The 17,468-nt window shown below is 38.0% G+C and overlaps 1 protein-coding gene across 6 annotated transcripts in view; it reads right to left on the bottom strand.

The window, feature by feature from the left end:
* Positions 1 to 1,672: 1,672 nt before the first annotated feature.
* LOC307198445 (uncharacterized protein) overlaps positions 1,673 to 17,468 on the bottom strand; it is a 35,240-nt gene continuing 19,444 nt past the window's right edge. Inside the window, exons 3-5 of one of the 6 annotated variants that reach the window (XM_079945406.1) lie at positions 16,174 to 16,307; positions 9,081 to 9,171; positions 1,673 to 2,410 (exon numbers count right to left, since the gene is read on the bottom strand). In XM_079945406.1, the coding sequence (XP_079801532.1) occupies positions 9,101 to 9,171; positions 16,174 to 16,307 (205 nt within the window). In that variant the 3' untranslated portion in view covers positions 1,673 to 2,410; positions 9,081 to 9,100. Of the gene's footprint in view, positions 2,411 to 3,906; positions 4,985 to 8,760; positions 9,172 to 13,157; positions 13,532 to 14,578; positions 15,196 to 16,173; positions 16,308 to 17,468 lie in introns of those variants that run through there. The other 5 variants (XM_079945407.1, XM_079945409.1, XM_079945410.1 and 2 more) reach the window with 5 other exon arrangements.

The following is a 17,468-nucleotide window of genomic DNA, read 5'->3' as shown; positions in this document are numbered from 1 at the left end:
AGAAGGAACATATCCATCACTTGCAAGTGTTTTTATGCCTCATTCATAAAGCCCCTTTTCCCCCTCACATTCCACCCCTCCACATCCCCAAGTGACCACTGATATGCTATATCACTCTATCGTTAGACACGTGTTTGCAATTTTCTAGAAATTTACATAAATGGATTCACACAGTGAGGACTCTTTTATCTAGTTTCTTTCACACAATGTAATGTTTTTGAGAGTAATTCATATTTTTGTGGGTATCAATAGTCAATCACTTTGCTGAGTAGTGTTTCACTGTATGAGTATACCACAGTATGTTTATTCATTTGCCTGTTAATGGGGGCTCGAGGTTGTTACAATTCTATTAAAAATAAAGATGCTGTGACGATCCATGTACAAGTCTTTGTATGAACATATGCTTTGATTTTTCTTGCATAAATATATAGGTGCAGAAAGCCTGGATCATACCGCAGGTGTATGTTCGACTTATAAGGAAACAGCCAAACTGTTGACTGAAGTGACTGTACCATTTTCCTTCCCACTAGCAGTGTAAAAGACTTGCAGTTCCTACACTGCCTCACCAATACTTGGTGTGGTTGGACTTTTCTAATTTTAGCCATTCAATACGTGTGTAGTGGTATCTCCTGGGGCTTTCATTTTCATTTAGCTAATAATTGATTACATTGAGCAACTTCATGTGCTTATTTGCATCTGTACACCTCCTTGGCAGGATCTCTTTTTAAATATTTTTACCCATGTTGTTAATTTAAAAAAAATTTCTAATTACTGAGTTTTGAGAGTTCTATACGTGTTAGAGACACAAGTCTTTTCAGGTATATAATTTGTAAATATTTTCTTCCAACCTGTGGCTTTTCTTTTATTAATAATGGCTTCCAAAGATGAAACCCAATTTATCACTTTTTTTCTTTTATGGATCTTGTTTTTGGTGTCATCTCTAGGAAATCTTTGCTTAACTCAAGGTCAAAAGGATTTTGTCCACGTTTTAGAGATTTATGTTTTGATCTACATTTAGTTAATTCTTCATGTGGTGTGAAGTAGGGATCAAAGGTCATACTTTTGCATATGGCTATCCATGCACAGTATCCGTGTGCTATATGCTTCTGGCACCATTGGTCAAGAAGACTATCCTTTCTCCTCGAAATTGGCTTTGCAGCTCTGTTGAATAATCAGATGTCCTTATATGTGTGGATATGTTTCTGGGATCTACATTCTATTTGATTGACATATTATATGTGACTCTTGGTTATAATATATTCTTTCACGGATGTTTTTCCACTTGCTCATGTAAATAGTCTCCCAGTAATATAGCCTTACCATTTTACTGGACATACCTAGGTATACCTGAGATGCATTTGATAAATCGATGGAACTTGCACTCAAACTAGGGTTACTTTCCAAAAACACTTAAAATGTTCAGGTGTAAAAACTATGTACTCTACAGCCTTCCTGCCTCAACCAAGAGTATGTTAAGCAGACCCACAAGCTATTTTGCACATGTATGCGGCTATAGACTCTGGGGAGTATGAGAGTGGTGTGTGCTGTCTATCCCAAAAGATCATCATAGGACGCAAAGGAAACATTAATGAAATAGACAGGAATCGTCAAATGCCAAACGTTAAAATATTTCTCATGCGTTTTTAATATTTACATTGAGATAAATAAGCAAATTATTATAAAATAAAATACAAAAATTTAGAGAATATTTCAAAATGCTCTTTTTTGCCAGATGCAACCAGATACTAGGAATAAATAGAGGAATTTTCTGGAACCAGCTTGACTTTCCTTTTGTTATCACCATTGAGTGATGGGGTTGTATTTTATTCCGTCTATTGTACATGTGGGTGTGAATAAGATGGAAGTTCTCTCAAAAAGAGATATGAACAAAGAATACATGCTGTCAACTTGTCTAAAACATTTTTTCATGTTCTGACTCATTTTTCTTTGTATTGGCATTTCAAGGGATTTTGTTTTTTAATTTGACTATTAAGATAACTTGATAACTTCAGTGATATCCCATGAAGATAATATAAACAACTGTAATGGAAAACGAAAAGATGTTAATAGCAACCAACACTGTGACATTTCTTGCCATTGTTCTTTAGTATTTAGAATAGTAACAAACCCCATATTAATTTGACTTTTTGAACTTTGGCCTTTACTTTGGTGGAAGAAGTTCCTTTCACTTTGCTTATTATCTGTTTGCAATTAAAAACAATGAATGGGGGGCTTCCCTGGTGGTGCAGTTGTTGAGAGTCAGCCTGCCGATGCAGGGGACGTAGGTTTGTGCCCCGGTCCGGGAAGATCACACATGCCGCGGAGCTGCTGGGCCCGTGAGCCATGGCTGCTGAGACTGAGCGTCCGGAGCCTGTGCTCCGCTACGGGAGAGGCCACAACAGTGAGAGGCCTGCGTACCACAAAAACAAAAAAAAAACAATTAATGACCATACTTTGATATAATCATCTTACAGTTGTATAGAGGGAGGATAGTTATACAACCATTTATATATCTGTGGGTTCAAGAAAGTTTAAAGGCTTGATATTTGAATCCTGTGGAATGTAGCCTCCTTTCCCAGAGGGAAATGAACATACACATGTACTAACTGTAGTTTATAATAAAGCAACACCTGTTCGTAGAGGCACCTTCTATTCCAGGCATGTTTAGGTATAGGGAAGGGGAACAAAAGCTGTAAAACATAAGTCTTGTCTATAAGGAGTTTACAGTTTAGGGGGGTTGAGGGCACTCAGTGACTCAACGAGGATGAGCCTGATGCAGGTGGGTACAAGGTCGCCCTTGGATAAAGTCTGCTTTAGGAAAGACCAGCTTACTCTTATTCTGTTAAACTCTTTAATGCGGTGTCCAATAAACCTGAATATCAAGCTCAAATGCCACTTTAGAAATGTTTCCAGGGGGGTAACAGTCAAGAAGTTAATATGATTCCTACACACTTGTCACAACTCACCAGAGGTCTTGAATTCGGTGAGCATATTGACCTCCTTTAAGAAAGATCACCATTTAAACTTCGAATGCTAAGTTCTAAGAGAATGAAGTAAGTAATAAGTGATATTCAGGTTCAGAGGTGGAAGAGAAAAGAGGGCTCCCCTTGAGTAGAACATTTTGTTGGATTCTCCAAAGTGGCAAACAATGAGGAGAACACTAACCAGCTAAGACTCTGAAGAAGTTGAGAATTAAGATGAAAGCCTAAGATGGAGGTCAAAATGTCCCCTAGATTTAAGGATACACTTAGGCTGAAAGGGAAACTATTGAAAAAGATGTAGAAAATCCTAAATATTTCAAAAAAAAATTATTAGAACTAATAAAACAACTTAGCAAAGTTTGTTTGCAGAATATGAAATCAACATATACACATCACTTGCATTTCTGCACATTAACAATGAACAATCTGAGAAAGAAATTAGGAGAATAATTCCATTTACAATAGCATCAAAAAGAATAAAATACTTAGGAATAAGCTTAACCAAAGACATGAAAGATTGTACACTGAAAACTACAGCATCATTGAAAGAAACTAAGGAAAACATAAATAAATGGGAAGACATCCCACGCTCATGAACTATTGTTAAAATGTCCATATTACACAAAGCTACCTACAGATTTAAAGCAATGCCTATCAAAATCCCCTATTTTTGCAGAAGTAGAAGAAACGACTCCAAAATTGGTATGTAACCACAAAGGACCCTCAACAACCAAAGCAAACATGAAGACCTCACACTCTCTTTTGAAATGAAGTTTTCTTGTTATTGTGGGTTATAAATCCAAAGTCCTAAAAGTCCATAAATTATCCTCCTAAATTTACATTTTGGTTCATTCTCAGTGACAGGCCTTTCTGTGCCTGAGTGGCAGTGAGGGCTGCTTCAATATTTGTAGCTTGAACTTCTGTCACTGACATGGTGTGGGTATCCCAGAGCCTTGGCTCTTTTACCGATCAAGTCCCGCATGAACCATGCTCAGAAGGGCCCCACGCTTGCTTGGTTTCAATCTGTGCTATTGCTGTCTTGAAATTCTTAATGATTCTATCTTTGAACTTACGTTCTGTAAGTAAAATTTATAGGACAATAAAATATACGCATGAGCAGAGAAGACATGTGCAATATGTGTGTCTCCACCATTCCTGCGGCCCCATTCACATCTAGATTTCACCCTGCTTATGGTGTGCTTTCCATGACACGCTTATTTGGTACCCATTTGGAGTCTTACTGAGTTCCACCAGAATTCTGTGCTACTGCTCACATCCAAGACTAAATGAAGGTGTTAACAGCTCCAGGAGGCCATGCTTTCCATTTGAATCTGAACTTACTTCCAGCTTGAAGTAAGTTCAGAAAGAAAGCAGTTGTTTTCTAAAAAACAAGAATGTCCAAGGAATCTTATCATATCCTTTCTTACTCGTGTTACTTCCCAATATTAGCCAAACACTTCTGCTGAAAAAGATGACATATATGAAAAAGAGAAGAGAGAACAACCCATAGAACCCATTTAGGGCTCACCCTAATCTAGTATGATGTCATCTTATCTCGATTCTATCTGAAAAAAGAATTTACTTGGGCACATTCACAGGTTCCAGGTGAACGTGAATTTGGGGAGGACACTATGCACCCCAGTGCAAATACTTTCAACAACACTTTTTCTTTGCAGTTTGAACAAGAGGCACTATATTTTCATTTTGCACTGGAGCCCACACATTATGTCACTCTTTACTTTTAGAGCCCATGTTGGAAAATGGGGTTTCATGAGACAGCCAAGTGAGTCTGTCAAGTGAATTCTAGAATTATCCAGACTTACCCACTTTGTTGCAGCAAGTTGGTTCCAGGCAAACCCATGTGAAAGGGGCATGTCCACAATGGAGCAGAGAACTTTTGTCTCTCTATCACCAGACTCACTCCCAAGATGAAGGAAAGAAGAGCTTAGCAAAGCATGGCCAGTTATTCTTCCCAACTTTGCCAGTCAAGTAGGTCACCTCACCTAGCCAGTGTCAGTGAATATAAGAGCAGGGAGGTTAAAAGTTATACTACTCAAATTCCCTTCACATGCTGGTACCATTAGGAACGAGAAGGGAAATTGTCACTAATGCTTTCCTGTTTCACTAATGTTTCCCTGTTTTTTTCAATCTCTTAACCCACTCAACTATGCCTTTAAGCCTGTAATTAACGGAATATGGCTCTCCCTTCAGGACAAAGAAAAGACCTTTATCAGGACAGTCCTGCTCACACTTTTATGGGGTTACTCATTTTAGTGGCCTCTGGGAACTACTGGTGGTCGACTTAGAGTTTCATCCCAGAAGTCTCTGATATGGGTGAGAAATTGCTTTAATTTAAATTAACTCCAGGGCTACTCATATCCAATGATCAGAAACAACTTTTTGTTTACCAGCCATCCACAGCACAGCTAACCATAGAAAGTTGATGAGGTTAAATGACAAACTAAGATTAAATACATAAAAGCATCCAGTAATACAATTCAGAAATCATAGAAATGTTGCAAATTTGAAAGTACACCTCCACCAGTATCAAATTCTTCACAGAGAAATTAAAAGGGCACACATTAAACGCTCTTATGAATTAAGGTCCCAAAGTATTAAAGCCCAATTTTGAAATCAAGTTTCCTTGTTACTGTGGGTTAAAAATCCAAAGTCTTTGAGGATCAACTTTGAGGATCAACTCGGGGCTGGGGGGCCGCAGGGGGACAGAACTAGTCATTCCTGCAAGAAACATTGGAACCAGTTTCTACCAACCAACCAAAAAAACGACTTCAAAGGCAACGTGGTGTCACAGGAAGAGCTTGTTTCTGTGTTTCTTTGTTTTTAGTTCATTAGGCCTCACTTAAAATTCTGATTCCACAATGCACTTGCTTTGGGATCTTGAACAACACTCATAACCTCTGCAAGTTTCAGTATAGTAAGTTTATGTGATTACCTTCATCTGTAATATCCCTGTGTTGCAACCTTAATTAATTCAGATTAATTCACCTTAATCTTAATCTCAAATTCAGGTCAAAGACTAGTTCCTCTGTGACTTCTCCTCTGAACTGATTCAAAAGCCTTCTCTCCCGTCCTCATTTGGCTTCTCTTCTCTTCTAGAATCTCATAAGAACTTCTATGACCTCTTTGGGTTTTTTTTGTTGTTGTTGTCTGTTTGTTTGATTTTAATTGAAATATAGTTGATTTACAATGTCGTGTCAGTTTCAGGTGTACAGCACAGTGGTTCCGTTTTCAGATTCTTTTCCCTTATAAGTTATTACAAAATATTAAGTATAGTTCCCTGTGCCATAGAGGAGATCCTTGTTGTATCAATTCTATGCCTTCTTTGAATGATTGTAGCACTTGTTGTCTGTATCATTTTTATGTCTGTTGTGGCTTTGTGACTGAAAATGAAAATTTTCTATTTGTTCGTGTCCTGGCCCTTCCTTAAAAATGTGTTCATTTATCTATTTCATATCTATTGACTATATCTTAGACACTGTGTTAGCTGCTTGTTCTAGATGTTAGTAAAATATAGACCTTCCTGCTCAAAGGGTCACAGTATTTGTGGGAAAACAAAAAAAATGAACAACCTATGTCTTAAATAGCTTTGTACTTCCCAAAGAGAGCACACCTTGTAGGTACAATAAATATATGTATTATATATAAATGTATAAATAGTTAATGGCATTAAAAACTTGAGATAACTGCTTTTCTATTCTGAGGAAATGATGATAATATTTCACCAGGAGCTCAATACCACTCTGAGAATGAGGGCTTAACGCCCAACCTGGCTCACTGCATCTCTTTCTTATATGAAAATAGACAAGTCTGTACATACTCTCTACAAAAAGGCTTATCGGCATGAATTTCAGATAGCAAGAAGAAAAATTCAAGAGGTTCAAAGAAGCATCCAGAAGCTCAGATGATTGTCTGGCACTAATACAACTTGCTTGACAGGAAAATAGAGCTGTAAATCTCACAAAATCAGACGATCTTTCAAGAATTTCAAAACCGCCTGCTATTAATTAGAAATCCTAGAAGAACCGCTTCTTTTAAAGCATACTGATAATATGCTTTACAGCTTAATATTCAGAAGCCTATGTTTTGGCTAAATGAGCTTCAGGAAAGAAGGAAGCTTGTGGTTCAGTTCCATCTACTCTGGAACCTCTGGTCAAAACATCTACTTCTGTGCTCAGCCATCTTATCATCTGTAAAATGGAGGCAACTCTAAGAAAACATAGTTACAGAGATGTTGCACAGTTTCCTGTGTCATTGTCTTCATTTGTTTCAGAAAACCAATAACGTCTAAGCTACTACTGCAAAGAGTGCAGTGTTACTTGGGGTCATCTAGTACAGCTCTGTCAAAGTAAAGAAAAGGAAAGGGGCCTAGAATAACTATAATTTTCCCAAGAGGACACTGTTATTTTATGGTAAATCTGAGTCAAGAACCCTGATCTCTTTGATGCCATTCCATTGTTCTTTTGTTGGGTTCTCAACAACCCAGAGAAAGAAAGAGAAATAACACTCCTATGTGCTGTGTACAGGACGTGGCAAGATTGGAATTGGAGAACTACATATTAACAGGTATTTGGGAAATTCTTCAAACTAATTTATATACCAGGTACATAAAAAACAGTATGTTTTCCCAAGATGATTCTGTGGAATGAACAGAACTGGTAACTGAAGGTGCCTGTGTGCTGCAGTTCCAAACAGGATGGGTGAATGCTTGTTTTCTGGCACCTTTAAGACTCCACTCCAATATACACATTAAAATAAAATTAACATTTCAACTGGGTCATATTTAATTCTGCATGCTCTTGTAAGTCAGCAAAATATTCCATATATCATTTAAGTTGTCACTCACTTGTTTTTCTTTTTCTTTTTTTTTTTTGTGGTACACGGGCCTCTCACTGCTGTGGCCTCTCCCGTTGCGGAGTACAGGCTCTGCACGCGCAGGCTCAGTGGCCATGGCTCACGGGCCTAGCCGCTCCGCGGCATGTGGGACCTTCCCGGACCGGGGCACGAACCCGTGTCCCTTGCATCGGCAGGCGGACTCTCAACCACTGAGCCACCAGGGAAGCCCGTCACTCACTTTTTAACTTGACTTTCAATTTCTAAAAGTCTTTCCAAACATAAAACAGAGGTGGGAAAATGGTATATGGGAAGCTGCAGAGATGAAATAAGCTTATTTCATTAGGCATAAAGATGAATATCCAAACAACTTCTTCATGGCTGAAAGTGTCCAAATCTACTGTCTTCATTTTGTAGTCAAGGCTTCCGGAAAAATATGCTAATGGATTCCTTATTACCCAAATGCCCCATATCAGTTTCAGTAGGTATCATTATATATTATGGACATTTTTCTCAGTGACAGAGAAAGACATCCTGGCCGAGCATCCCCCTGCCCATGACACAGAGATGATGGTCTCAAGCTACCTTGAAGGCATTGGAGCCCACTTTATCCATTACTAATATTAATGGAGGACAAAACTTCATATTCTGTTTGCTCTGTGTTTGTTAAATCACTTCTTCCCTTCATTAAAATGGATGACACATAATTGAGACTGTAGTGTGTGTATCATTGGAAACTGAACACATTTTTGTTGGTTTTATTAAAGTCATAGGTTTCTAGGGAGGGTCTACTAAATAACTAAGTCTAGTTTCACACTTACTAATAAATTTTGATGTAATTTTGAGTAAATTAAGCTCATCATAAAGGAAGGATACTGATAGTTGCTACTACCCCATCCTTGAGGGGCTCTTGTAAAGCACTAAATAAACTAACAGAGGTTTATATGCATACATATATTTTCAATGATATTTGAACACACTTAAAAAGAACTCTGTGGAATGCATTATAAAACCTTGATGCTGTGTGTCCCTAGTTCCCAGCTCTCTCATTAAAACTATTTTAATGAACAAAATGTTATCTATTAGGATAGCTATCAGAGTACTCCAAATACTACTTCTTGCAGTACCCTGTCCCAACCATTTGCCTTCCTCTTCCCATTAGTCCTTAATTCAGAAACCCCAGAGATTTGTTCATTAATTTATGAACATATTTCTCCATTCAGCCAAGAAAATTGATGGATCCCTTACCAAATTTCAGGCACCCTTCTTCAGTATGTTTTATAGGCATGTTCAGGAAACACAGCAGTAATTACCACAGATGAATATAGCCTCTCTCGAGCTGAGGGGAGAGACAAAAGTAAAGAAGCAAGCATAAAATCATAAGTGTAAATACGTAAATAAAAATTGAATAAATGAATGGGTAGAATAACTAGTATATCAGGTAAGTGCTGGAGAAAAACAGCAAGAATGGAAGGGAGATGGAGATTGTTAGCTGGTAGGAGGAGGCTGCGATCTGAAACTAAGTGATCACTGAGAGCTTTCTGCGGAAGATAAAATTTAAGAGGGAACCTAAGGTTGTGAGAGGGAGCAAGGTGCATATCTGGGAAGTGAATAGTACAAGCAGAGGGAACAGTCAGATGGAAAGGCAATGAGGCAAGAGTGGGCTTGGAGTATCCAAGGAGCAGGAAGGATGTCAGTGTGTGGAAAACAGAGGGAGCAAAGTGGAGACGAAAAGGAAACAGTCAGAGAGGAAACAGAAGCCCAGATTTCTAGGGCTGTGGAGGCACTTTGAGGACTTTGCTTTTCCTGTGAAGGAGCCATTGAAGAGACTTGAGTGACATGATCTGACTTATGTTTTAACAGGATCTCTCTGGATGCCATGTTGATTAGAGACTGCAGGAGAATAAGGACAAGCCCCAGAAGACCAATAGTTGATTCAAATGTCAAGAAACATTTATGCCTTCACCCTTAAACTTCACAAATGATGCCATTTCCATTGAGCTATTGAAAAATATAATCTGGCTTTCGAAACAATAAACCAGAAGGCATTTTCTCACATAAGCAAGGTCATAATCAACTGTCAGCTAAAGTTGAAATAGCAACAAATCAAATAATAACAAAAAACATTTTTATAGATTTTTAAACCTTACAAAGCATTTTCTTGTCCATTATCTAATTTAATCCTCAAATCAACGCCATGAGATAGTTATTATTTTCCCATTAGAAATGACCGCATATTAAATCCTTAGTGATTGCTCAAGAAAAGCTGAAATCTTTAGTGTACATCTATTAATGCCAAGGTTGGGATTTTTTCCCATGGGAACATTGGATGCTAAAATCCACAGGGATTTTCAGCTCAAGATGGCAGACTAGGAAATATATTTACTTTCTGGTCCTCCGGAAACCATGTTTAAATAAAACTGTAGAAATACCAAAATCAATCAACCAATAAAAGCCAAGACATTGTGGAAGTCATCAACCACAGAAAGATTTCAACACATTTCGAGAAGGCAAACAATGAAACGGAGGGGCCATGAATAAAATAATGAAGAAAAGACTACCCTAAGTAGGGTCTGCACAAAGCCAGTCAGCTTTTGCTGAGCTCTGGTTATAGTAAAGGGCAGAGAAAAGAAGAGGGGCTGAAAACAAGGAGACAAAAGTCATCTTAGGAAAAAAAGTTCATTTAATGAGCTCTAGGGAACACTCAGCCTGCTGCCATACGCACTCATGTAGTACAGTGGATTGTTGGTAAGCAAGACAAGAAAACAGGGAACCAACAAACAAAAATCAAGACACTGTTTCTTACTGAACTCTTCTCAAATGAGATCAAGAAATTATGGTTCAATGCCATAGCTGTAAATCATTTCTGCTCCTGGAGAGGTTAGAAAGGGCTTATAATAGTTACCCTTTTTTTTCAGACAGAATTTAGGTCTGAGCAAAAGCTTTTGTGCCCTCCAACCTCAAAGTTTATTGGGGATGGAAGTCCAAATTTGCTTTGACATACCATAAAAAGAATCTCAAGAGCAGAGGGTCAAACTACTTTTGGAATATATGAATTATGCCCAGTGTTATTTTAAATAGATTTTAAACTACAATATATAAATTTTTACTGATCTATACGATTCTGGGTTCTGAAACTTCTACATGTTACATGCCTGATATATAACACACAATGTCAGTCCCAGGAGAGAGAAAACACTCCAATGAAGCAAGCCACAGAAACAAGATTCAAACAAGGTAAAGTGATGTGTAGACCAAGACCAGGATTTTTCAATTCTTTCCTGTCATGCTGTAGCTTCCAGTTTCTGAATAACAACACATGTTTCCCTTGTCCTAGACACACAAGAGTATGTCTCCTCTCTGGGGTATAAGAAGCTCTGGAGTTACATATGTGTAGTAAACAATGGACCCAGCCGGCATACTCACAATGACCAACTAAACATCAATTAGGACTGATGAACAATATTTCTTCTTCCAGTAACATAACAGTTTTTAAAGACTAAGCCATTGAACGTGGAGTCACTGAACATGGGACTCAGTTCACTGGGATCCCTTCTTAGAAAAATAAAGGACAACTTGAATTGGATTTGTGTGGCTTATTCAAGTAGTAACTAATCAGCTACATCTTGGTGAACTGAATTTGTCACAATCGTTTGGTATTTTATTAACTCTCTTCCCCTTCTTCCCCCGACTCTCACGAGAACGGACCATGAGTATCTTAAAACATACTAAGTCGTCTTCCATCACTGTTAATCTAACTACAAAAGCACACTTTCCTTATCCAATGTAACTTACTGTCTTTTAGAGTAGCTGGGGTTTTAATTCTCTACAAAATTAAAACCAGCAAAGAGAAACATTTTCAAGGAGCCACACATTGTAGAGCTTTAGAAAGAAGACTTTAGAATTAAGGGCAACTATATCAATTTATAGCTAAAGCACCTGAGGCCTAAAGTAGGAAGGTAAGCATCGAGGTCAGGGAAGGTGTGGAAGATCAGGTTTCAGGCTGAGGAAGAGTCTACAGGGACTCAATCTGAGCAGGTCAAAAACTGAAAGGAGACCACGAATGTTCTGGGAAGGCTGGCATCGGGGCTCCAGTGTGGGATTCAGACAGGGAGTGGGCCCGGGGGGAAACTGAGCTTCTGCAGTAGGCAGAGAAGTCCACCTCGTCTCCGGAAAGTGCCACTGACATCAGGGAGTTGAGGGGAAAGAGCAATGAGTTCCAGTCCACCTGAGAAAGCAGGCCAGTCTGATTAACTCTGAATTTAGGCTTATTTCAGATACTTCTTGAGAAAGAACTTGGACAAGAGCAAGTCCCACGCAGCCTCTTTTAAATCCATGCCCAGTATTTTCTGGTGGAGTTGCTTAAACCCTTCAAGTGACTCCAGCATTTTAATTTCACTCTGTAAATAATTCCGACAGTTCTATGATTGATTATTTAATGGGCAAATAAGTAGGGTCACAAAAGAGTGTGAATGTATTTTGCAGAATGAGGATGGGCGGAGTGGAGCAGTCTGGAATAGGACACCAATAAAAAGGGATCTTGGTAAAGAAGAACATCTATTAGAAATGGAGAGGAATTCTCAAGGAAATTAGTGCCTGACACCATGCCCTTCTCTCTGCATGTTTAGAAGCTGGTTTCTAATTTTATTTTCATAGGAGATGTCCCTGTGATGAATTGTCTTTTACCTCCACACCATTTATCACATGGACATATTGTGAAGTTTGTGTGAGAGAAAGCAAGTATTAGAATTTGTCTTGCAAGGAGCTATAAACACTTCCTGGAACAATCCACGGTAGAAGGAAAAGGAAAGGAAGGTGGAAACAAAGGACAAAGACAGCTAATAATGCTGGAGTCTCTCGCTGGGATTTGTGGTATCTCTTTTTGAAACTAGGTACAGAAAGTCAGAACTTGACTGATTGTTTCTTGATCACGGTTTGTTTTCATTTTTGTTTTTTTCTTGCTCTCTCATCAGTTACTCCAGCCAGTGCCATGTCATTTTCAGTTTCAGTAAGCATGCCGGTCTTGTTTCCATTCACATTATTCATGCAAAAGTTGATGGAACTGATGACCCCGAGTTATCAAGGAAACATTAGATACACCAGTAGATACATTTCTTAATTTTAGAAAAAAATTACAGAGTGAAGGTTAAAATAACTCCTCTTAAATTTGTCATTTAAAAAAAACTTCTCCTAACATACAATACCTCATTGCCTAATAATGCCAGATAAATGAAGAATTCCTATGTATTCATGAATGCAGGCTAGTCTGTATATTTCTTGGCAGGTATGACCGTTACCGAGGGTGACGGCCTAGTTTGCTGGCCATGTCCTGTCTCCTAGAAAGTTGTAGTTTCTGTTGTCTTTCAGTTGGTCCACTGGATATCAGAGGTGAATTTATAAAACTATACTTCCCTTTACACTTACTTTTTTGTTTTGTTTTGTTTTACTTGAAGTCTAGTTGATTAACAATGTTGTGTTTCAGGTGTACAGCCAAGTGATTCAGATATATATCTTTCTTTTTCAGAACCTTTTCCATTATAGGTTATTACAAGGTATTGAATATAGTTGCCTGTGCTATACAGTAGGACCTCGTAATTTATCTACTTTATATATAGCATACACTTACTTTGTGTGATCCACGCTGGTCAGACCACATGACTATTTTCACTTCTGATATCTTTTCAGGTCCAACCTCAAATCTTTGAGAAGAAGATATTTTAAAATAAGTTTAGCATGTGTGTGCTCTAAATCCAACAGTAGTTATTAGAAATATGGTTTTGCACTAGGAATTCTTCGCTTTTCTGTTCTTGGCCAACCAACTGAAAATTAGCTTTTATTTTCTGGTTGGTTTGCTAGATGTTTATGACTATAATAAAAATCTTAAATTTTGTCTCATATCTTAAAACACAATCTGAATTAGCAATGGATATTGTGCTATACATAGGGGCTGTGATATAAATATAGTTTCTAACTTCAAACACATATAGCCTAGAAGGGAACACAGACACATATGCAGCAATTATGGCAACTGCATTTGTTTACTAAGTGAAATAGTACTGAGATGGATAAAGTGCTAGCAAGCCTTGAACAGCCAAATCAGCTTCAAAAATAGATGTGCAGTTCTTTAAAAGTCTTTTTCACATTTTTCCAGCTACAGGTAGAATATAACTTAGCATAAAAACAGTACGGGTTTTATTTTAAGTAATTTAGCATTTTGACATCCTCATAATGAAATTAAATCCAAAAGGAGATTTCTCTCCATGATCTCTTGAAATGGTCCTTGATCATCCACAATATTTCCCATCATCACAAAGGTGGTAGCAAGGGCAGGAAACTCCAACATTATTAAAGTTTCATAAAGCAAAGTCAATTTTAAGAATATAATGTCCCCAAACTGACAAAGGTCTTGACAGATAATTTCAAGGGAAGCATAAATTATTTTCTGTTTGTCAGAGGGCAAAAATATTTAGGTTGAGTTAATGAATGGTAGAGTTTTTGAGTGGAGAGTGTACTTAAAATATTACGTAGATCTGTACTGTCAACAGATGCTAGCCACGTGGCATTATTTATATTTAAACACATTTAAAAATAAGATTAAAAAATCAGTTCCTCAGTTGCATTTGCCATATTTCAAAGATGTTTATTAGCTCCATGTAGCTATTGAATACTGCAATGCATGGTACAGATATAGAATATTTTCATTATCACCAAAAATTCTATTGAGCAATACTAAAATTATACCCAGATATTCACAGAGAAGGCAACCAAGTCTCAAGGAAATAATATAACTTCCCCAAGATCACACAGCTATGTGTTTAAAGAAAAACAAAATGACACAAAGGAAATAGTAACAGAGGCATTAAAGAAACCCAGTAAGTTTCTGGAGCAGTCAAACTAGGGTTTAAAAGTGCATACTTAATTGTTAGCCGGGTTGAAGCTCTTGATGGTTGGTAAGATCTACCTGCCTGAATTTGGACATTAGCATTTTATGCAATGAATTAAAAGCAAAAAATCATTTCAGCGAATGGCTACCAGCTGCATATTTTTAGCCACTGCCGCGCTTCCAGATTATGTTTATCACTTTCATGTACAGGGCACCACTGTGAAATGTGATGGTTTATCTGACCCCAGAGAAATCAAGAAATCTCGTGGGGGTTATGGCTATATTTGAAAAGGTTGATTTTTAAATGCATCATGCAGACTGGCCCTGTTTTAAAAGGGATTCCTGCCATCAAATGATCAAAATGTAAAAACTCTTCTCACCTTGCAAAAGTCAAAGATAGTCCCTGCATCTTTATTATTTCGTTGAAATCCAAATATTATTTTTCCATTCTCTAACTTGTTTTCCTCACAGTGTGATCAACTATTGCCAAGGAAGGAAAGGTTAGATTTATCAATCAAAGTTTGCTAAAGGCCCCCTAGGTAACTGAACCCTCAGGAGAAACAATCGTCATGTATTCTTTTTCTGTTGTTTCAGTATCTTCGTAAAGAGTCATTTCAATATGTTTGGTTCTGTAGCAGAGGTTCTGTGAAGTGCTTATCTTCCTCAGAGGTGCAGAAAGCCTGTGATTCTGGGGGTAAAGATGGGTAAGGAGAGAGAGGGAAGGAGGCTAGAGAGAGGTTCAGTGCTGAGATAAGGACAGTGTTCTAAAGCCTCCTGGGGGTGAGGCTGGGGTGCACAAACACCCACGACTAATCTAGACAGAAACTGAATAATCAACGGGACGACCACTATGAAGTCATGTGGTCACCTCTCCCTCTAGAAATAAACATTGCCCTCAGTAAGTCTCCTCCCGCCCCAGAAGAGCATTAGGAAGGTCTGGAGAGGGGGATTATTGGCAGAAATGGAAAAAGTAGGTTGAAGGGATTAGCCTGGAGCAGAGAGACCAAGAAACCCAAGCCAGTAGATGGAAGGCAGACATTTCATTTAAGTCTCCAAGCCCACGTCAAGTTCTGGGACCACCAAGTGCAAGTCAAAGAGTGCTCATTTAACCCCTTTGGGCCCCCACGGGAGTGGAGGAAGGCTGGACAGAGAGGGAGAAGGGGCCATTGAAGGTACAGTATTTACTATGGGATTTAACTCCTCAAAGGCCTCCCAGTAGCTTCAGATCTGCGCAAGAATCCTTCATGTCCTGCTGGTTTGCAGTGAGTGGCTCACAGCTTTAAGGCCTCTTCTGCCAGATGGAGAACTATTTCAAACATCCTGCCTCTATTTTGTACTGTAGCAATGCAGACAGGAAACCTGACCCCATTTTCAGGTTCTAAAGAGAAATTCTAAGTACCTGAAAGACTGAGGAACATGGTGGCTTTTATTTAAGATGTGGAGATAGAGAGCACATACCTGGACTTGGGCCTGCAGCAGCACCAAGAGTTCCATTTATTTTCTCTCGCATCTCTGTTTCTCCTTTTCTCTTTGCTGGATTAGCCACGGGGACTCCAAGTTCTTCATTGTGTGGTTCTGGTACGAAGATTCTCCTGGGAATTATAAAGCTATTCACCTTCTACATCGAGCACTTTTTATATTTTCCCCAGCAACGTAAGTCATCCTTAAGAGGAGTCAGGGTGCTAGCTTTTAAATATACTTTAGTCATCCCTTTGTACATTAAATGCTCTTTCTTGGAGACTGCTCCTGACAAGGTGTTCACCGTGCTCTCCGCTGGCCTCCTGAAGTTCTGCCCTGCCTTCCCCACCAGGTACAGTTCAGAAGCTGCCCACCTCAGGGTGATGGGTTATCTTCTAGTTGCTTTATTCCTTTCCCTTTTACATTTAGAGAATATAATTTGAATACATAAACTTCTCTGTGACCACAGCTTTGTTTGCAACCCCCAGGTTTTGTTATGGCATATTTTCATTATCATTCAATTAATAAAATTCTAATTCCCATCGTGACTTTATCTTTGACCTACGTAATGATCAGAAGTATGTTTTTAATATCCAACTCTTCGGTGAAATATTGGTTATATATTTTTAAATTTCTTGCTTATTCAGAGTCTTGTTTTATAACCAGAATATAGTCAATTTTATAAATGTGCCGTGTGCACCTAAAAATTTCTGTGTAATATATATATTCCATCATTGTTGGTGCAGTGTTTTATGTAAATTTAGGCCAAAGTTTTTAATGATGGTATTCAGATCTTCTCTAATCTGCTGATTTATTGTTGTGGTTCTATGTTACTGATCTAGGTAATTTAGATGTTTCTATTTCTACTTAGATTTTTGGAATTTCCCTTCATATATTGCATTGAAGTTTAGATTTATAATGTATTCCTTGTAAAGTAACAGTGGATTTTATTATCCTGCCTTATCAACAGTGATACTTTTTGCTTTCAAATCTATGTTAACCTTAAAAAATCTTCTTCAATTTTACTTATTGTTGTTATGACATAATTTTTGAATCCTTTCATTTTCAATCTGACTCTTGTCTCTTGTAGGTGGCATAGAATTAGGTTTTTTGTTTGTTTCAATAATCCTTGTCCTTTAATTTGAGTATTTACAGTTAATGTATTTTCTTATAGACCGTTTACTCCTTGTTTACTATTTGTCCCACCTTGTTATGTTCCTTTTGCTCTTCTTTCTTCGAGATTTCTTCAAATTCCATTTTCCCTTGTATTAGCTTGTTGTTTTTACATAAGTAGC

Source organism: Stenella coeruleoalba (assembly GCF_951394435.1).
Source record: "Stenella coeruleoalba genome assembly, chromosome: 1".
In the NCBI taxonomy this organism is placed as follows: Eukaryota; Metazoa; Chordata; class Mammalia; order Artiodactyla; family Delphinidae; genus Stenella; species Stenella coeruleoalba.
This window is presented reverse-complemented; position numbering and strand designations above follow the sequence as displayed.